The sequence below is a fragment of the Pelobates fuscus genome, chromosome 7 (assembly GCF_036172605.1).
Source record: "Pelobates fuscus isolate aPelFus1 chromosome 7, aPelFus1.pri, whole genome shotgun sequence".
Lineage (NCBI taxonomy): Eukaryota > Metazoa > Chordata > Amphibia > Anura > Pelobatidae > Pelobates > Pelobates fuscus.
Window position 1 is genome coordinate 38,520,426 of NC_086323.1, and position 21,835 is coordinate 38,542,260.

At 41.4% G+C, this 21,835-nt stretch overlaps 1 protein-coding gene across 2 annotated transcripts in view; it reads right to left on the minus strand.

The window, feature by feature from the left end:
* Window positions 1-21,835, minus strand: part of ZZZ3 (zinc finger ZZ-type containing 3) — a 49,147-nt gene that overhangs the window by 6,082 nt on the left and 21,230 nt on the right. For both annotated transcript variants that reach the window (XM_063427946.1, XM_063427948.1), the window contains exons 2-9: window positions 19,007-20,520; window positions 6,772-6,910; window positions 5,130-5,277; window positions 4,936-5,051; window positions 3,699-3,767; window positions 2,428-2,529; window positions 1,951-2,046; window positions 1,174-1,329 (exon numbers count right to left, since the gene is read on the minus strand). In XM_063427946.1, the coding sequence (XP_063284016.1) occupies window positions 1,174-1,329; window positions 1,951-2,046; window positions 2,428-2,529; window positions 3,699-3,767; window positions 4,936-5,051; window positions 5,130-5,277; window positions 6,772-6,910; window positions 19,007-20,469 (2,289 nt within the window). In that variant the 5' untranslated portion in view covers window positions 20,470-20,520. The remainder of the gene's footprint in view (window positions 1-1,173; window positions 1,330-1,950; window positions 2,047-2,427; window positions 2,530-3,698; window positions 3,768-4,935; window positions 5,052-5,129; window positions 5,278-6,771; window positions 6,911-19,006; window positions 20,521-21,835) is intronic.

Genomic DNA, 21,835 nt, shown 5'->3' on the forward strand with positions numbered 1-21,835 from the left:
TATGAATGTTTGTGTAGGTATGTTAAGTGTGTAAAATGGGGGGTGGGGGGGGGGGAAGAAGGTGGACGAGATTTTTATTTATTTAACTTTTGTTTTACATTTTTTTTTTATAATCTTTTAGTTTTAGTCCTCTGCTTGTTACTTGGACAGAGAGGTGGGATATGGCATTCCCTGGTGGTCCAGTGGCATGAGCTATGCAGAAGAGCCCCAGCAACACTCTTTAATTACCTTCCCAACAGCTCCCCTGTCTAACGCTCTGACGGCCGAGGGACTCGCGAGACTTAGACAGGGGAGCTGCTGGGAAGGTAAGTAAGCACTTGCTGGGCCCTCCAGGACCGCTGTGGGTGCCCCAGGACCCTGATGGCTGTCCTGGTCTGCATTATCAGCAATATCGGTATCGCTGCTGAAAATACGGATATCGACCAGACCGATAATCGGACGATCCCTAGAAGATATGTCTGAATACCCCTTTAGATGCTTATTGTACAACGAGGGACAGACTTCTTACTGACTGTGAATTAAAGTGGAACTGTTACTAGGAGTTTTAATTTATGTTTACACATTCCCTATCTGCCTTAAATATTGGTGCGGGCTGAAAAATAAAATGTCAAGCATAAATCCACACCGATGTATTTACCTCTATCCACTGAAGAGATTGCCCCCCTCCATCTTGGCATCATGCCAATAATTACAAGCTCCGCTCTTTGCATTTGTCAATCAGCATAGAGAGAGAATAGAGGGAGTAGAAACCAATGATGCACAATTGTGATGTCTATTACAAAACTTTTTATATACCGATATTCTAATGCAAACATTAAGAAAGAGAAAAAAAAAAGTTTCAGATGATTTTCTATTTTTCACTCAATGGAGTAATTTCCATAGTAGTGATGGTTCCGTAATATAGTTTCCTTTGGGTAACGGAGGTAGAGAGAATACATGGTATCCTCGGAAAGGGCTGTCAGACACAAACACTACTGGTGTCATTCACTAAAAAGCAGAGAACAGAGAAGGAAGCTAGAAATGTCATCCTAAAAAAATGCGCTGAAAAGATTATATAGCTAATTTTTTTTTCAATCTTTGCTAATTCAGCCTAAAATTTTGAATCCCACTGCGAGATCTCCACCATTCAGTTTTGTGAATAAATCATGTGGTATTTGGCCCTGTGATACCTACCGATATTTCGTCCTCTCCTGCTCCATCAAGGCCTCTGTTATGGAAACTATTGGGGTCCTCATCTTCATCCATGTAGACAGGAGGTTCATGGGACGTCATGAAGGTAGAGGGTCTGAAGAGGTGTTTGTTTAGTGAATGCTGACGTTTGTTGGCCGACTTGATTCAAAAGGAGAGAAAAGAAAAAGAACTTTAAAAAAAAAAAACAACAACAACAAAAAACCAAACAGAAAACAGAAGGACCGATCGACCAAAACTTTGATTGAAACTACAAGCTGAAGCTCAAATCAATCTGTTATTAAATAAATACAATGCAAAAAGACTACGTATTTTGTTTCCAATATTTTTTCCACCTCTAGAATCTTTTCTCACTCCTTGTTCTTGTATTGTCTTGTACCATAGATCTTAGTAGGGAACTGTTTTAAAGGTTCAGCCCCCCATTTTCTTTTCTTTTGATTTATTTATTACTGATATTAATAAAGTGCCAATATACCGCGCAGCACTGTACAATTGGGAAAAAGATAACACAATAGGAACAGACTGATACAACGGGTAGAGGGCCCTGTCCATGAGCTTGCAAACTAAAGGTTAAAAGGTAGGAAAGGAATTTGGAGGTGATGGCAGAGAGAATGAATTGTATAATTGCAGTAACTGATAACATGTGAAGGGACTGAGGAGGTGATTGACTGTGGTTCCAAACACTACACTTTTTTTTTTTTTTTTACTGGCCTATTCCTTTAAATAACCCTTGACCGGAATAGTACCTTTACAGAACCTTACCTTTTTGGAGTACATATACAGATTTGGTGTTCGTCCGGGTACCGGGATACCAGCTTTAGTCAGTTTAATGAAATATTTCTGCACTCGACTTGCAACCTGGACAACATTACACAATAACAGAGCTTAAGTATATTATACATAATTTAATACAACCGAGATACAAAGTCACAAACATTTACATAAACAGTAACTGAACGTTTCCGACAGTATAACTTATCCCCCCCACTTCCACCGGAAACCCACTGCTTATCGAGTTTCAGTCCCATCAATGCACATATTACAGCAACATTCCAAGCATCATAAACAATGCAGCACAGTGATTATGGTGCCAGGAGTACACTAGGACCACCCAAGTAGCCAAACCAGCTCTTCCGGAGTGCTTACAGCTGCCGGAAACACAGGGACCAGTACCTTGCAAACTGGGTATTGTGCACGGACGTCATTGACATAAGCAATTATACACGTTCTATATTTTACCTGTTTGGCTGATCTGTTTCCCAATTCATCCGCAATCTTTTGCCATCGTTTAGATTCAACCTCTTCTGGCGGAAACTTCAAGAGAAGCTGTTCCAGTTTTTTCTATCACAGAATAATCAAAACATCAATAATGTAATACAGTACACATCTCAGACTATAGATATGTCATCATATTCTACCTGTATTCATCAAATAAACGGCCGATTATAGCTCCATATTAACAGAGGGAGAAAGGACACACCGAGCAACCAATGTGCAATAATGAATGATCGCAAATCATGCGCAGATCATCTTTTTTACTCCCTCCCCCATCCCACGTAAAGCGACGGTTTTCCTTTTGGAAAGGACGAAAGACTCAGAGTAAAGAAATAAAAAAAAAACTGTATCCCCATAACGAATTAGGGTTCATGATTCACCATGTTTACCTGGACACATCGCTTCTTTATACGAATGGGTAGCATGTTTAGTTTGCTGCCCTAGTGTATACAGTATTCATATAATGCAGGATTCCTCTGACTATATAACATTCTTAGTATGTGCCACACATAATGAGGAAAACAGACTATCTGGCAACACTGTACAGTGAGGATTATCTTTAAAGGTGTTTTGCTCACTTTTTATGTTTTTTTTTTTTTTTCTGGAGCCTTTCCTGTTTGCTCCAAATTATTCCTTACTGCGTTTCTTCTGTCCTTTTATTTTTCTGTTTTATTTTGTTTGGGTTTTTTTCTCTCATATTTGTCGCTTTCAATGTATAAAGATGCAAAAGTTAGCTTTTTCAACACATTTTTCTGTCCCTGTCAGACTGGAGAATTTTCTGAGTCAGGAAAACAACTTTTACTACCTTCATGCCGTGTGCCTTTTTTTACCCATAATAATATTGCTAATTTGTTTAATGTAATCAATTGTAAAATCATCATCCAAAAATGCAAAACAAGAATGAAAAAAGTGAAGAAAAAGGGATATTGGCACATAACAGAAAAGGCTGAAAAAACACATTAAAAAGAGTGGAGTAGCAGTTGCACATATATAAGAAAATAGCACATGTGCACAAAAACTCTCCACTTGTGCAGTAAACCACACACAGGGATTTATTGTAATTTCAATATTCACATTACTATAGGTATTAAAGTACCACACAAAAAAAAACCACACCAAAAGAAAAAGGCACAGCCAAAGTAATGAACATCACTATAAATCCCACAGAACAGATACAAGAATTAAAAAGGATATTTGAATATGAGTGTTAATTAGACATCATATCACTGTATTACCTGCTCTTCGATGGTCCATAGCTGATTAAAGGTTCCCAGTTTGGACTCTGCACACAGTCTGCCTCTTATCTGCATGTAACACATTGGGGAGAGCAACATGATGACAATGCAAGGTCAGAGTCCCAGAGACAAAGACATTGTCCTAAAGACACCAGCAACCAGATTCACTCATGGATAACCATTACATTCCAAGCACCAAAACCACTACAGAGCGCTGCCAGGATCGATACCGATTGACAACTTACTGAAGGACTGCTAGTCACCGGTCACCTCCTCTATGGAGGACCCGTGCAGACGCTACCATTGGCTAAATTCTGCTGATTAGGTTCAGCTCATCAGCAAATCCCTCCAGAATACTGTAGAGGTTATGGTGCTTGGTGGGTTCCTTTAAGTTCTGTTGTATTACTAGCACTTATGTTCCTTGTCACTATTTAGAAACTCGTTGGCTAATATCAACAAGATCAATGATCCCAGCCAATCCAATCTTCTTATTGAAATAGAAGAGCTGTAAGATGCAATTTCAGGGGAAGCGCCTCTAGTGGTTGTCAGTATAATAGCAGAGCGGAAATGTTTTCAGCTCCGACGTAGAAACAGGAGGAACATGGCACCCAGACTTCATTGAGTCGAAATGATCTGGGTGCTTATAGTGTTCCTTTAAGTATCCCCTGATCCAAACAGAAATTGTGTTGATCGTATTTCTCTTCCACAGTAATACAGGCTCAGGATGAAGGTTAGATTAAGAAATCCTCAAACAGATTAGCATGTAAGGCTGTTTTAGTGTTGCATTTTGTTACACAAAGAAATATGAAACAGTGTCCCTTCTACAACCACCTGAGTACTGGTCCCATATAATATATCAAATCAATATTATTAAACTCCCCACACCCCAAGCCATTAAATGGATCAATACCACTCACATACATGGAGAAGGTAAATGCTGGGTAACCAATAATATTCTTAATTTGGCAGCACCCCCAATTATTTCAACATGAAAGCATCTGAAATGGAGTTGAATACAATGTAGGTCTCATTTCACACTACCCCCACTGATCATTACAGGCCACATCTATCCACTGTGAGTTTAGGATAATTAAATAAACTAGAAAGTTCAGTTTCAGTGTAGTGTTTAGCCCTTAAGGACACCATTTCTGGAATAAAAGGGAATCATGATGGAATATTTCCGTCATGTGTCCGTAAGGGGATAATAGATAGAAGAAGCAGATTGCACTGAAGTTACCTGCGAGTGGTGACTGGTCGAGCATTCCTGTCTGTCACTCTGGGGCAGTGTCGAATAAGAAGCAGACTCTCCGTCTTTGTTCTCTGAAGTCCTTTGGGGACTGGAAGGAATGCCCACTGTAACGAGGAGGGTATAAAAATCAAACAGCATGCCTCACAGATATCATATTTGCAATTACTAGTAGTTCTACCTACCTTTATCATAAATTAACTTTATTCTTCGTGAAAGACGCTTCCGGTTTCTCAATTCTCTTTCAAAGTTTCCTAGAGTTGTAGTATATTGGTCCCAAGCAATCTCTGGCAACTGCACAATCCTCTGGGGGAGAGGAATTCCGATATTCATCTAAATCAAACAGAGATGCCAGTCAAGTCAACGGTAATTGGGTATAAGTACTGACAGACCGGGTGCCTAAAAGGACACTAAGCACAAGAAACCACTACAACGCACTAAAGGACTTATGGTGCCAAGAGTACCCTGGCACCATCCCACTGTTAGGAGTCAAACTGTTCTTGAACCGATTCACACTTACCTGGCTCCTGCAGGTACCTGTGTTCCAGACTCTTCACAGATATAGCTAAAGCAGAAGTTCTTACTTGCACATTAGTGATACCAATTCCACCTTTCATTTACTGAGAGCATCAGCTGACCGTCTTGCAATTTATTATGACATGAATTGACATTTTCTTAAACAGAACTGCTGTGAAAGGTTTCACTATACTATACACTATATACACAGACTAGGTGAATCTGGTAGGGGTTGTCTGTATTTGCCAATCAACTGCAGAGGAAAAGGTTTCCAACAAATATGGTAGAATCAGAGCAGAACTAGCAACTTTAAAGACACTTTTACATATCTGTCGGGTGTCAAAGGCTGAGAACGTGGGACAGAGACTTAATTATTTTAATTATAGCAGAGAAATATAAATGGATTTTCAGTTTAAAAGACACATTTTATGCAGTGATATGGTAATAATAATATGCAGGCCAGCTTGGGAATCAGCAAACTTTGAATAACAAGTGAAAGTTAATTATGCCATGTTCTGTGGTTATCTGTAACATGCAAATAGTTAAAATAGAAGGAAAAAAAGAAATAAGTGACCTGTTACCATATTCTTTGGTGGAGCGAGACTATTTCTTAGTTCAAAATGAAAGCAACACACGTTTACAACACCACCCAGTTATGTATTGAGAAAACTAACAGCAATTATTGGAAAATAATGTTTTATAACTGGAAGGACTGTCTGCCGTATCAGCCTCTGCCTTGAGCACAAGGACGTAGGAAAAGAAATTGTAAAGAGTTGTAAACTGAACTGCATCATATGAGCAAAACTAGCAACAGTGGAAGACGAGAAAAACCCAAATTGGAGTATTTTGATTTTCAATTCGCCACAATGCAATAAACCCTACAATTTCCAGTGACAACACTGTGCCTCACACACGAAGGTACAAAACACACACGGAATTTACAGTGTTGCTTGACAGAGAGTGAATCAAGATCCAACATTTTAGCAATGCTTTCTGTTAATTCTCACAATATTGTTAACTCACTAGTTACCATGTCTGCTCATCAAACCAAACTAATTACATTAAAGATATAAAAATTTGCTTTCTAAACCAAAAAAAAAAAAAAGACTTCACTTTAGACCTCTTGTTAAATACTTTATCTATTTGTAACTAGTACCAAAAGTGCCAATTCAAATTCTCAACTATAGTTTTTGGAATTATCTTTTTTTAAAGTCTGCCTCAGGCAAGCACTGTTGGAATTCCACTTTTATAGTCCATTTTTTAAAAGAAAAACACTCTATAAAACAGCAGCAGGGAACCTCCTCGACATACCTTTTTCTGAAGTGCCTCCACAAACCCAATCGGATCAGCCAGTGCTTCCTGCTGGTGTTGGCCTAACCTCTCCAGGTCCTGTACAGCTTGATTACGCTGTGCCTCCAGCACGGAGATCGTCTGTAATAATCTCTGATAACTAAATGGGGGAAAAAAGGAAGACAGTTCAAAGAATCTACCAGCAGCAGAGCACAGTCAAACACGTGTAGGACAGGAGTCAATAGGCAAACTGAGATCTTTGTGAAGACATCGAACATTAGGAGACAAAACGCTATATATACTCAAAGACTCGTGCAGAGAAAGGCAGCCTTGGATCAAATCAATGACAATGATTTCTAATTTCTGGCAGCATAATGTAAACACATTAAAATGGTTTCAATGACAAACACAGAAACCTTACAACTCAGGGACACAGATAGGGCATAAATCAAGATAGGCCTCGAGGCCATGACTGAGAGCAAGAATAGACACGTATGGCAGGTGGCTAGTAAATCCTCTATAACATGATATATCTTAGTTATTCCGTGTGTGTTGCAGTATTTACCAATTAACACAATAATTCAATGTTCTATTCACAAACTGTGCAGTAGTTTTCTGTGGATCCTATAGAATGCCCCAGATATAACCTACATTACGGTTTGCATCACAGCACTCGTTAAATAGTGTGTGAAATTCAGCAAGACTCTGATAAATGGCAAGTATAATAAAATATATATATTTTTTTTAATTTTTTTTTTTTTTTTAAACCAAAATACACGTGAACACCAAATGTATCATAGCATATCATGATTCTGTTACTAGAAATTAAAAGTAAAAATAGCTCAAAATGATCTAACACTCCACACATCGGAGCCTCAATTGTTAGGTACATGACAAGGTTGCCATCTAGTGTTTGTTTAGTGAAACACTGCTCTTGCAGAAATCAGCTCTATTGTCAGGTCAACTTGCTTGGACGTTATATACATATATACTTATGCAGCACACAGATATCATTATTGTAGCTTCTTTTCAAATTTAAAGGAACAGTCCAAGCATCATAACCACTAAAGTGCTCTGGCGCCCCCTACACCCGACTAAGTAGTCATACCTTTTTTGAATGGTTTGTCTGCTTACCTAGGGACCACTGGGTAACGCTCTGAGCTAAGCCCCAAGATGCAAGGTTTAGCTTGTTAGCGGACACTCTCAACCAATGAGCTTGTTCTGCACTGCAGGACTTCACTCAGGAGAGCAAACAGAACTCCTCCTAAGGAGTTTCCAACTTCCATCAGAAGTAGTGGAGGGTGGAGTAGCACCCGGTGGACCCCTGGTAAGTAGTAAAACCATTCAAAAACTGTTTGTTTTGTCTTTTTATCCAGTAGTATTTTGGATGCTTCAAGTGTAAGAATTCAGACATTTATTTCAAATTATTCATGCCTTTCTATATAGCTCTCATTATTCAAAATCCCCCCAAATCTGCCCTCCTTAGTCCCCAAAAACATTATATATATTTATAAACATCAGTGAAGTATTTTACATAAACTGTATCACTAACTATATCAAATTACAAATTCCTGATGCAGTGTATTTAAGCAGATCCACGTGCACAAGTACTAGAAAACCCATCAAAAAGCAGATAGACATTTACTCTATTTCAATTCCTACCGGAATTGTATATAATTTCACTGTTCTCCTTAAAGGACCTCTAAAGGTATGGAGTGGTCTGGGTGCATATTTCAGTTTTTGTTGCTGGGTTAACACACCTTGAGCGACTGCCCTTCTTACAGCCAATAGAAGCGCTGTCCAGTTTAAGCCAAGTCAAACTCTATTCATAATCAAATGGTGTACTGATAGCAGGCCACTATAGCATTAGTGATATAAATTGTATACCTAACACTAGTGTTCCATTAACGTTATAGTCAAAGCATGCGATTATGTAGGTTATATGGCATTATTTAAACAGAGCCTCATAAGATACAAAACAGAGTTTAGTTACTTCTCAAATAATATTTTCTGTACATTTTGAACTCATTCCTATTTTATAATACCTTGTAAAACTGTATATTTTCTTATGGCTACAATGTAAACAATAACCGTGTCATTTCTCTGAACGGATTATAGAATTAGGGATTATTCTAGTCTCGGTAAAGGAATAATCTAAATTTTATTAAAGACAGGAGGCGAATATTTGCTTTACCCTCTTTACTGAAAACCTCCAGGAGCAAATAAATAGTTAATCAGAACAAAATAACAGCAGTATAAAATCCCTCAGTCAGATCCTCCCACTTCCTCTTTCTTTGATGAATTCGAGCAGGAGAGCAAGGAAAACCAACGAATCCAACTTGTAACAGACACATCTACAGAAGAAATCGCCAAAAGCAGATTATTAGGCTGCAAGGAAAAAGAAACATTGTGAAAGTAAACTGCCAAGGCAGAATGTCATACCACATACAATATTACATCAACGGTATAGCAGATGATGAAGAAATGCACACGGACAACAAAGACCGAGTAAGAAAAAAAACCTACGGGCTAGATCCCTCAGTGCGTCCACGGGTTGCGGAGCAGGCGTCTGATATCCTTCCTGATGCGATCACCATGGACATTGGACCGCCTGAACCGAATCCACCACGAAACCTAACTGGACCGATCGAGAGAGGTTCACTTCCGATTTTTCAACGCGGATGACGAATCCCAGGCCCTTAGCAGACATATCGTAAACAATGTCTGCCGACGCAGGACGGCGGGATCTGAGCCATCAACAGAATATCGTAAAGCTAGACGATCAATCTGATCCCATGGCTTTCAGGGTTGCCATGACTGGTTACAGCAACTTTTTGAAGCACCAAGGAGCCGAGCTAAGGCCGAATGGAAGGCATGTGAATTGCCAGATGTGTTCCAGCAAGAAAAACTGAAGAAAGCACCTGTCCTCGCAGTGGACAGGGATCATGAGGTAGGCGTCCATTCGATCCAATCGAGCTAACCAATCGCCCTTGCGGAGCAGATCTCTGAGAAGATGGATGCCCTCCATCTTGAAATGTCGGTAGACGACATATGCGTTGAGGGCAAGCAGGTTGATAACGGTGCGGAAGTCCCCTGTCGTCTTCCGTACAAGGAAGATATTGCTCAAGAAATAAGGAGGGTCTGTCGCCCTTTCCACTGCGCCTTTGTTCAGCAGGGATAGAATTGCTGAGTAAACAAGACCGGAGCGGAGGCCACTGTTATCGGCCGAGGAGCGGTGCCCTGCCTCGGAGGTTCGACAAAATCGATCCTGAACCTGGACACTGTCTGCAAAATGCACGGGTCCCCTGTAATGGCCTCCAACCAAGGGAAAAAATGAGAGTCTGCCCGCAATGGGTAAGTTTGACAAATAAAGATGGGCTCTTATCTGAGGCGCATCTTGCTCTAGTGGAGGATGCACCGCGTCCTCTGGAGGCACCTTGGGAAAACAGTGGGTGGTACTGGTACCGACAGAAGGAGAAGGATTCCGAGAGGCGGCGTCTGTTGCTCATGAAGGCGGCTTTGCTGGTGCCACGACCCCTCTGTTGACCAGCCCTGGAGGAAAAACAATCCTCTGATCGGAAAACTCTCTTGAAGGACATCTGTGCCTTATTGAGGAATGTATATATAGCGACATGCCGGTTGAGTTCCTTCATGAAGGCTTCCCCAAATAGAAGTCCTTTGGCATCAGGACCCAGTTCCTTGGCCGCCAAATCCGCCAGCTTGCCGTCCAATTTGTAAAGGGCTGCTTTGCAGCGTTCGGAGGACAGTGCCACATTGGCTTTGCCAAGTAAGCAGATGGCCCGTTGGGCCCATCCGCACAGAAGCTCCGCATCCACCGGGGTACCACTCTGTAGTGCGCCATCCGACATGAGAAACATCTGCGTCAGTGGCCCACTGACTTCCAGTAACTTGTCTTGGGCCGAACGTAGGGCCTGTTCCAGGCCTTTGCAAGGGTCTCTCCCAGACTTGGTCATTAAGGTGGCAAATACCGGGTCAAAATCGTGTGTGAGGGCCACTTTGTCCATCAGTGTTGGACGAGGGCATTCTGCCCAAAGTTTTGGCCTGACCTCCTTGTCCAAAGGGCGGCGGAGCCAGTAGTGCAGGAATTCCGGGATGTGGCCCGGAGAAGCGTGTTCAGAGGATCGAGGATGTTTGATCAGCCTTGGGTCGAAGAGGGGCGTCCTGAAGGGTCAAGAATCTCACCGGGATCTATAGTGGTGGCTGGCCGGATCCTCTGGCGACCAGACTGGTGGGACTCCAACACCGTCTCCCTCACATGAGATTGGCAGCCGGAAAATCCCTTGCTGGGGGATGCAGCGCCAGAGCTGTCAGCCCAGTACTCATCTAGTGCATTATAGCCCTCATCCACCGGGTGGCCAGAAGTCATTCTGGCCATTTTGGCTGGCATCTTCCCTTTACCGATGGCAGCACCAAGGCCTGTCCAAGGCCTTTTGCGCGCCGAGCCCATATCTCCAGAGCGGGAGTCACCCGAGTCGGATCCCCGAACCCCATAGGTGCCGGGTCCAGTAGAGCGTCACTGCGGAAGGTTGCGAGGGCTTTGGGCAATAAGTCTGCTATGTCAGCACGAAGCCAGGCCTGGGGGCCTTCAGGGGCACAGAATTCTGCTCCGTCAGCCATGACTGTATCACTGCAATAGAGGTAAAACACTGTAAAAGCGGTACATGATGAGGCCAGCTGGGGGTCACCCAGCGTGCAAGAGGAGTTCACCCAGCAAGCATATGCATACCATGCAATATAGGCCAGTAGGTGAGAGGGTCACCCTCAATATGGTTAGCACATGACAGAAGGCCAGCAGTGCAGGGGAAGGGAGTCACCCAACCCAGAGGTGTGCCACAGACACCACAGCAGAGCCCAATAGAGAGCAAGAATATGGACTGGGCTGTTCCATAAAATAGAATATATACAGTAAGGGGCTTACCCCACACGTAGTAGGCCTGAGGCGTACCACCACTTTGGGCCTAGGAGGCCTAATAACCTGAAACAAAGCTGAATAATGAAGGGGGAGCCGGCAGCACAGCCAGCACATAGGGGGAGCGAGGAACCGAAGGTCCAGGCCACCCAGAACGCACGAAGCACCATAATAAATGATCACCACGGCTCCAACAAAATGGCTGCCGCGATCGTGGGTCACCACGGAGGTCGAAAATCGGGCCGTGGAAAATGGATGTGAGCAGCGATAGGGCCAAGAAGGTCTGGAAAACCGAGTGGGGGAGCGCCGTAAAGCCCAGGAGGGTGCCGCAATTGCAGGCCGCAAATGGGGTAGGCCAGGGAGAAAACCCAGTGACACCCAATATCAGACAGTCCCCAGGAGCCCAGATTCCCACATACAGCCAAGAGACACACGCATAAATAGTAGTCCCCAATAAAATAGAAACAATACACAGTAATAATGCAATACAATAAAACATATAACCCAGAGCAGATACACACTCTGAGTTGGACAGTGCTCACCTGGAGGCAGCAGCAAAGAAGGAGGAAGTGGGAGGGTCTAACCGAAGGATTTCATACTGCTGTTATTTTGTTCTGATTGGTTGTTTGAAAAAGTTCTGACAACTATTTCATTGCTGCTGGAGGTTTTCAGTAAAGAAGGTAAAGCAAATATGAGCCTCATGTCAGGTATTCCCTGAATGTCTACCATAGGAAAATCAAAAGTGGACTAGCAAGAGGGTCACAGCAACACAAAATGCTAGGTGCTATAAACTGTTTACACTACAATGTTCTGAGTATTCCTGAAAGGCTGTAGTTAACCAATATGTATGTGATAAAAAAAAACATGGGAATGTAATCAATGGAAAAAGGAGCATGTCTGCCCCTTAGTGTTTCCAAAATGATCCAATTTATGCCAGGTTTTACAGTTCTGAACATATACAGAGGGATTACCAAGTGACTGAATAAGGTAAGATGCACAAGTTCAATTTTGTTTGTATAAAGAAGCCCATCTAGTCTGCCCAATTTTATAAATACTTTAAAGGGACACTATAGTCTCCAGAACAACTATAGTTTATTGAATTTGTTCTGGTGAGTAGAATCATTACCTTCGTGCGTTTTGCTGTAAACACTGTCTTTTCAGAGAGAATGCAGTGTTTACATTGCAGCCTAGGGATAGCTTCACTGGCCACTCCTCAGATAGCTGTTAGAGATCCTTCCTGGGTCATGGCTGCCTAAAATGCATCCAAACATTCAGTGTCTCCTCCCTCTGCATGCAGAAACTGAACTTTCCTCAAAGAGATTCATTGATTCAATTCATCTCTATGAGGAGATGCTGATTGGCCAGGGCTGTGTTTGAATCATGCTGGCTCTGCCCCTGATCCGCCTCCTTGTCAGTCTCCTATGGAGAAGCATTGTGATTGGATTAGGCCACCACTTCTGATGATGTCAGCAGGCAGCTTGTTTTTCTGAGGCAAACAGCAAACAGAGCTACAGCTTCAGGCTTGAATACAAGTAAGATTTTTCTATATTTATGGAGGCATGAGGGGCCCAGGGGGCTAGATGGTGGTTTTAACACTATAGTGTCAGGAATACATGTTTGTGTTCCTGACCCTGTAGTGTTCATTTAACTAGTCCCTGGCCTTATCTTATAGCTAGAATACCCTTTTGCTTAAACTCCCTCACTGTGTTAACCTCTACCACTTCAGCTGGAAGGCTATTCCATGCATCCACTACCCTCTTAGTAAAGAAAAACTTCCTAAAGCTAAATAGCTGTTCTCCAAACACATGTGATCAACCTATTAAACTGGAAATAGTTCATCTTAATAATTTCATCATTATCTATGTATTTTTTCCGGTCTAAAACAAAAGAAGTTCTGACATAACTGCTCAAATTCTGAAACGATATTATTCTAAACATGAAATCTTAATCTGGTTACAAATATTACAACCAGCGAGAACAAGCATTTATGTTTCAATGTCCGGATTTAAATAGAGTCTTACTGACTAGTGATTTTAAATTAAACCCACCCTGGTTAATAACTGGGCTGTGGAGTCGGTACACAAAACCTTCGACTAACTTGTTCTATATAATTATATTACAATTACAGTATTACAATTTACTGTATGTCTAGATACAAAACAACATTTTAACCATACTAAAAAAAAATCTTCCAAAACCTACTCCAAAGTCACAGTTATAAAGGCAGGATGATTTACTTTTATACATAGCTCCAGCTATGATCCAGATAACTATTATATACCACGGCAGGTTGTGAGCAAATGTTTAACGGTGGTTATTTTAATCAGCTATTACTTTATTGAATTCCAGGTCCCGGCTATGACATCCAATGAAGTGCTGAATTAGTGAGCAATTGTCTCCAAGGATTAATCGAGACTTCTGGGGACCTTCAATATTCCTGTTACATAAAGCACATAATCCCACTCTCCTACACGGCCCACAGTGGTGTCAGGAGGGGTAGAAAATGCAGATGCAATAACTGAAACAGTAAAAGGGGAAAGGAATATTTGCTTAATTTATCAATGGGAGGAGAGGTACTGCTGACAGTAAATTTATACAGTGTGTGAGACTAAAACCATTAATGCAGGACTTGACAAATTTGTTTGGAATCTAGGAGCCAGTTAAAAAAGTTAGGAGCCAGTTATTTTTTACAGACACTTTAGTCACCAGAACCACTACAGATTCTGTTGCCTATAGCCTGTCCCTGTAGCCTTTTCAATGTAAACGCTGCCTTTTCAGAGACCTCTAGTGAAAGTCACTCAGACGCCCACTAGAGAGTCTGGTGTCAGTGCTCCACATAGAGGCGCTGAATGTTACCCATAGAGAACATGCGTAATATCCTCCCAATGCTTTCCTATGGGAAAGCATTGGCGTAGATGAGATCATTAAGATCTCAGCTATGGAGGCGGGACAAGCCACGGCGAAACCAGCACGGAGTGGAAAAAAATGTCAGTAAAAACACCAATCATGTGATCGGAAGGGGTACCTAAACAGACACGTACTCTCTGACAGACATACACACACACACTGACAGAGACACACGCACATAGAGAAAGTGTGTGTGTCTGTGTCTAACACTCACAAATTTATATTTTTATTTCTAATCCACCCAGCCTCTCTACCTTTGGAGAGCTGAGTGGACGTTCCCTGGGGTCCAGTGGGGCTGCTATTCCTGTGTGTGAGGGAGCAGTGAACTTCCTGCAGCTCCTCTCTGCTCCCTCGCACTGTCTGCAGGGATGCCTGGGCCGGAATGACGTCATATTCTGGCTCCCAGCATCATTACACAGCGCGAGGGAGCAGAGAGGAGCTGCAGGAAGATCACTGCTCCCTCTCAAGCTGCCCCTGCCTGCCACCTCCACGATCCCAGAGACCCCTCCATACAGCCAGGGCGGTCGGCTACATGCTTCCTGAGCCGGCCGCCCCCATTCTTCCCAGGGCGGCCGGCTATATGCTTCCTGAGCCGGCCACTTCCATGCTCTCGTGGGTGGGTACTTTAGGTAAAAGGCTGACAAATTCCAGGTGCCAGGGCAAAATTTGTAGTCGCCATGGCGACCTGGATGTATCATTTATGTTTGTATTTGTAATTTTTTTCCAGCAAATCTAGCAACGATGCACACAAACTTATACTGAAGCAGGCAGAGCAACAATGGATGCCTGAGCCCAGTGGCGTTGCAATCGTAAGAGCAAGGTGAAAAGATTTCTCATCCATAAGCATTTTTACAAAAAAATATATATATATATATATATATATATATATATATATATATATATATATAATTTAAAAAAAAAATATGATTTTTTTTTTTTTTTAACTTATTTTTAAAATAGATTTCTATCCATTATGGTAAATTCCTACCAAAACATTATATTGCTGGCAATTTAATTGAAATAAACAACGTTATGGACATACATTTCATATGCCTCCTTAGAGCCATTTCTTTGTTTAAAGCAACAAACCGGCTTAAAATGGGTTTTTAAAATGGGTTTTAACTCATATGCCAAGTACTCAAGCTGTGAAAAATTTAATTAGTGAAGTTAAGGATTTGACTGAAGGATGATCACCAGCAGACTCAATGTTTTCCATAACAAGGCAGCCAGGGATAAATCATTGAAATACAGTTTATAGATTGCTGGCGGAGGCTAATCTGCATCCATCATTACATGTAACTGCAATGAGCAATTTCTAGTCAAAGAGCTTAAAGCACTAGAGCAGCAGAAAGTACATCTTTCAATTGGCACCAATCCCAGGAGCAAATGTACACAGTATTTAAACAATATAGGCTAAAATACTGAATGTCTGAAAGTATACTTTATAATAATAAAGACTCATATTTGACTAAAAAAGGCAGATTTATTTTCATCCACACTACCATCAAACCAGACCCCACATTAATTAAATAACTCAACAGACCAATAGCTGACAAGGCCAATCTCATAGGTACAAGTTGGACTCCGATTCAAACATAATATCTCTAGTATCACCTCTAGAATGACTCACTCCAGTTTTGGCATACATTTGAAAATATAGAAGAAATCTATCCCATTAGCGTATCAGACTGGCTCAATAAATAAGGACATAAATACAACCAAAATGGTAGGCAAGCATTGTTTGCACAATCTACTGGGCTACTGTGTAACCGTAGAGAACTAAAATCGTTTTTTGACCTTCCAGAGATCCTGAAGTGCTACTCCTTCGAACCTTTTGAGGATTTCTCTATCTGTACCTGTTTCCCATGAAATTCTATGGCCCGTTTGAATTTTAAACTCTAAATCTACAAACTCCAGTAGTGCATATTTTTCTTAGATATCCAAGCATGCACACTGACCCAGTTACTGCAAATAAACTGGAAAGCAAGGGATTGTAGTTTATCTACATTATTGCTTTCCACACACAGAGGAGGCTGTACATTATTAAAATAATGTATTTCAAGATATTTATTACAAAAACATGCAAGTGGGAGATAAAATATATATATATAGGCATCCACCCTGATGTGAATTGCACCCACAAGCTTGTTTTGAGATCTCAAAATTATGGAAAATAATGCATCCAGGACACAAATGAATTGAGACATAAGCTCATAAGACTGACTTTAATTGCAGCACTAACATAAAACTAAAAACATTGCCCTCTGTATTATAGCACTTTTCACCAAGGACTTCATTCACTCAAAAATTTAGCAAATTTGGGTGGTGGGGGGCAGGGGTTGCAACCTGGACGACAATGGTCTCTGAAATCAAACTGCAGGATCAGACCCCAATAAAAGCCAAATACCAAAACAGATTTCTTACACCGGAGCAAACACAACACAGAGTAAAACAGAGCACACAAAAAACCCATTACCTGTGACCATGGTTACTTTTCCCCTGTTCATTTTGTTTGATGAAATACCTTTCTCTCTGAATTGTGGTGCTGTTCAAACATATTTTAAAAGAGCTAAACAAGATAAATACTGAAAAAAGAGGCACTGTCATAAAAATTATTTATATATATGTGACGGAAGCTCCCATGGCACGGCCTTTTGAAAAGGCTTGAAGGCCAGTCTCACGGACTATAGGCCTGGTCCCAAGAGCCCCTAAAAGGGGCTATTGTCACTATGTGGACCCGGATGCATAATGTGCTTCCCAGCCAGACTTTGGGGATCATATGGACTAGTTTTACACCTCAAGCGCCTGATCGGGAGATACCGTGAGGCACAGATTGTGTAAGCTGGGGATAATGTAATTAAGCCCCCAGACAGAGTGGCACCGGGGAGGGACAATTGTAGTGTGCATTACTTATTATGGAGGAAACCCTGCAGGAAGAGTCAACACTGTCTTGTATAAATGGTTTTGTAGAATAAAGTTAATTCTTCCTCCTTTATTCAGACTCATCTAATGTGTGGGGGGAAATGCTGTAGTAAAGCTATAATAACTGATCTGTCTGGGTCTGAAACGCTCCAGAGTCCCCTGGTAGCAGAGAGGACGTTGACCTGGCAGATACACTCAGTTGGGAGTACAGGAGCGCCGTCACAATAAATAAATATTAAATAATATATATAGTTCATGTTAGTGCTTTGCTTTTCAGTGTTTGCATACTTAACAAGCCAATCTTTACAATGAACTAATGTGACATTGCATCACACAGCGAGGAAATATCAGAGAAATGTAGATTTGAAATGGTAATGAAAAATAAACATTGGAGGGGTACCCTGTTAGGGGGTAGCATAAAACAGTCTGCTAAAATGATGATTTCCAGATGTTGAGAGTCTGAGTGTTCAGCTGCAATTTGTCAGATTACAAATCTCTCCTGAAAGCACTTTACTCCATGTTTTGAGATATTTAGCAGATTTCATAAACACATCTCATCATAAACTACATTGTCCAACCTAAACGTTTCACTGCATTAACGCGACGATTTAAAGGGAAACGCTCATACGTTATTATTTCAAAGAACACTAAAGCATCAGTAATACAAACCTATATGAAGCCAACTCCTTTTCACCACAGTAAAAAACAAAAAACAGTTTCTGATAGGCAAAAGTCAGAGCTGGACATAATATACATAATGTTAGTTTGATGTTCTTTCAGGGCATCCCATGTGCAGAGCCTCGCTGAAATGAACTTAAATGGGGGAATACCTTTTTTTACGGAGTGCAATCAATCTTAATGACAGGCCTGCACTATATTTACTGGTGCGCTTACTCTAGTTGTCGTGGTGGACTAGTAGGATAGATAAGGGGCTTTAATTAAAAAAAAAAACACACATGTAATGCATTTTCTTCTCCCCTCCTTCAGGCAACACTCTCAGTGACCTGGCAGAGGCTCAGCCAAGCCTCAACACCGTTCACTGTGCTGTGTGTGAAACATCATATGACGTGTGTTATGACCCCTACATGGCACTTCTACGGATTCCTGCCTCCACTACTACTGTTCCCCTGCTGGAAGCTCTCTGGCTAAGACAACAATGTTCCAAGGTATAAGGCCAAATCATTCTAAAATGGTTGACTATTTATAATAAAGGGGTGGCAGGGTACTGCAGTGGTTATGGTGCTTTGAGTGTCCCTGTAACAGGTGATAAAAAACTATTTTCTAATATCAATTTTACTTCCTTTTCCAGGTGAAAAAAAAGGGGAAATTGCATTAAAAGGTCCACTGAAAAGAAAGCTTGTTAGTTATTTTTTTTTACCTGCGAATCGTATTTGAGAATACCACCCTCAACCTATATAACTCTTGCATGTGACCGGTTCATACAGCAAATAAATAAACAATCACGATTGAAATAATGGCTACCATGGTTACACATACTCTTTGTTGTGTTTCAAAGCCACGTGATCAGATTCGAAGTAGTACACGTCAGGATCGTCATCTTCTTCCTCTGCAGTGTGCAGACTGCCACTCTCCTTGGTAGATGGCATGACCTCTGGAGGGTGCTCTGTCTGGGCAGAAGGTCTGGTCTGCTCATCTGGAGAACATTTCACAGAATTTAAAACCTGTGTTTTGTCGCCATGCACAATGGCCTCGCTATTTATTAAGGAGCCATTAACAGTACCGGCAACTCCACTGTTTACATTTGAAGAGATTTTACTCTCTTCCACATGCCCATTTTCCCCCCACGGTGAGTCACATATGGATGGGCTGTCTTTTGCAGACACATGCCTCCTTGGAGAAGTTCTTAAAGTAAATTTGTGTTCTTGAGTATCTGACAAGCATGCCCCATGAGAGGCAACCGAGTCGATCTCAGACAAGGACAGTTCTGAGTCAGGTCCTGCAGAGATAGAGTGTTCCTGATCAGGATTTAGGATGCCACCTGAAACTCCAGCAGCATGTTCCTTACAGCCACTGTCACCCACCACATCAACCTCCTCCTCAGAATCTCTCACGGTCGAGAGCAGATCGGTTGAATCATTGGTCTGGGTAACAGGGTCATCAGACAGGCAATTTCTAACTGGTTTGTGGTCTTGTATTTCACTCTCCTCTGAGCAAGGCACATGGTGGTCTAAAAGTGTGTCCTCTATGTTGTTCGTCAGCACTGAACTTACACTTCCATTTTCAGATACAATTAGATCCTTCGATGGGCCTGGTGGAATAGTATCCTTTAGCTTAATAGCCCCATCTGATTGACAGTCATTACAGTTTGAAGCAGCTGTGTCTCCATCATCAATGCCATTAACAGTTTCATGATTAAAGACCTCTTCGTCAATTGATTTTTCGAACTGTTCATCCAATACAAAATCATTTTTGACTTCCCTTTTGTTACTATCATCCAGTAAAAGGCATCGATGAGCTTGTTTAGGTCGGGAAGTGTCGATTTCATTGTCAGAGGCAGAGTTTCTTCGTTCCGACTCTTCTTTGAGAAGTGCAGTGGGTGGTTCGTCCCCTGGGCTGTTTGGCTCATCAGAACGCAAGTAGCACTTAATTTTCTTAAGAACTGGCGACAATGGTCCTGTCGACTTTCTTTCACTGTTGTCCACACTGTCTTTTTCAATACTATCCTTTTCAGAAAGAGAAAGCCCTCGCTTTCTTGGGCTCACCCAAGACTCCCGAGGTGCTGGCTGTTTTACCTCAATGTTCTTTGTACCACTTCCTTTTTGAACTGGGCCTGGTTCGTTTTTTTTTTTGGGTGACCTTGATCTTAGTAGTGACTGGGGAATAACATCATCCGGATGAGCAATACTGCGATTTCTTAAGGTTCTCCCACAGAAGTTTTCATCCAAGCTGTTTAACCCCACTGTAGATCTTGTAACACGAGTTGATCGAGAAGCAGCCATGCTATGGATCAACCCAAACTTGAATTCGGCATGGTCCACTCATTGGGAAATCTAGAAGAGAAATAAGAAAATCTAAATTATTGCTGGTATGCTTTCATCACACAATGTCTTCACCACTGTTTAAAGCACCTGCTGTTATCTTCTTAAGTACAGTATTCAAAACTATACCTCTACAATAACAACAAACTAAATGGTTGCAGTAAAAATATTACAAAGTATTAAAAAAAAAAGTTGTAACACCTTTCACTTTAAAGGGACACTCCACTGCACAAATTAAAAACGTTATGTTTTTTGTAGATATACCCAAATGAAAACATGACTGCATGCATTTAAAGGGTTACTCCATCCATCATGAACACTTCTGCTTTTTGACGTTGTCATGGTGTTATGAGTTTAGATGTGCAGTGTTTTAGCTTTAGCATGTTTTACATCTGTTGTCAGAGTCTGCAAGGGGAAGCTCTTGCCTCACCTCCCTCCAACACTGATTGTGGTCCTACCCGCGTCCCTAACCCATGTGCTAACACACATAAACATATCTCCCACTCTCCCTTCTCCTCTTTTCACCTCCCCTCGGCAGCTCAAAGTGTGCATGTGATCTGAGCTCCTTAAATCCTCCAAAGAGGTCTCTGATTGTACTTTGACACTGCTCCAGTGATGTCAGATGGGGGTGTGCTGAGCAAGATAAATATAATCAAAACTTAATTTTTTTATATTAATTCTTTATTTAACAAATCATACATGTACAACGCTGTGTAATATTCATAATATGTCCCTCAATTAACCTGTGTGGTAAGAAAAAGGCATAAACTTAAAAAAACAATAGAAATGAAAGAGGATCTATATAACACATGAGAACAACCCCTACTAAGCCATCATAAGGTCATAGATCCTGGGAGGTCTTATACTTGGCACAACCCCTCACCCAAATAAAAGACTGGGGAGGAGAAAAGGGAGTGGGGGAAATGCCACAACGCATGACCCATTATATGTCCCTCTGTACTCTGCTCAGGGATCCCAGACTTCATGGAATAATTAAAGGGAATCACATGCTTTGGACGTTAAAGGGACACTATAGTCACTAGTATTCAACTGACATTGATTTTTTTTTATAGGGCCGATACCAATAATCTGTGACCTTTCAGGTCAATAACTGATAACTGGTACTGATATTCTTTTTCTCTCCCTGCCTTATATCTGTGGCCAGGGAGGGGGACATTATACTCCCTGGTGGTCCTGTGGTTTTGTGCAGACTGCCAGGGGGGTTTCACACTGAAGAGGGTGAGGCTGGGCTAAAGGTCTTTTTTTTTTTTACTTTATATATATTATTATACAATTATTATATTTAAGTTTTTTTTTTTTTTTTATT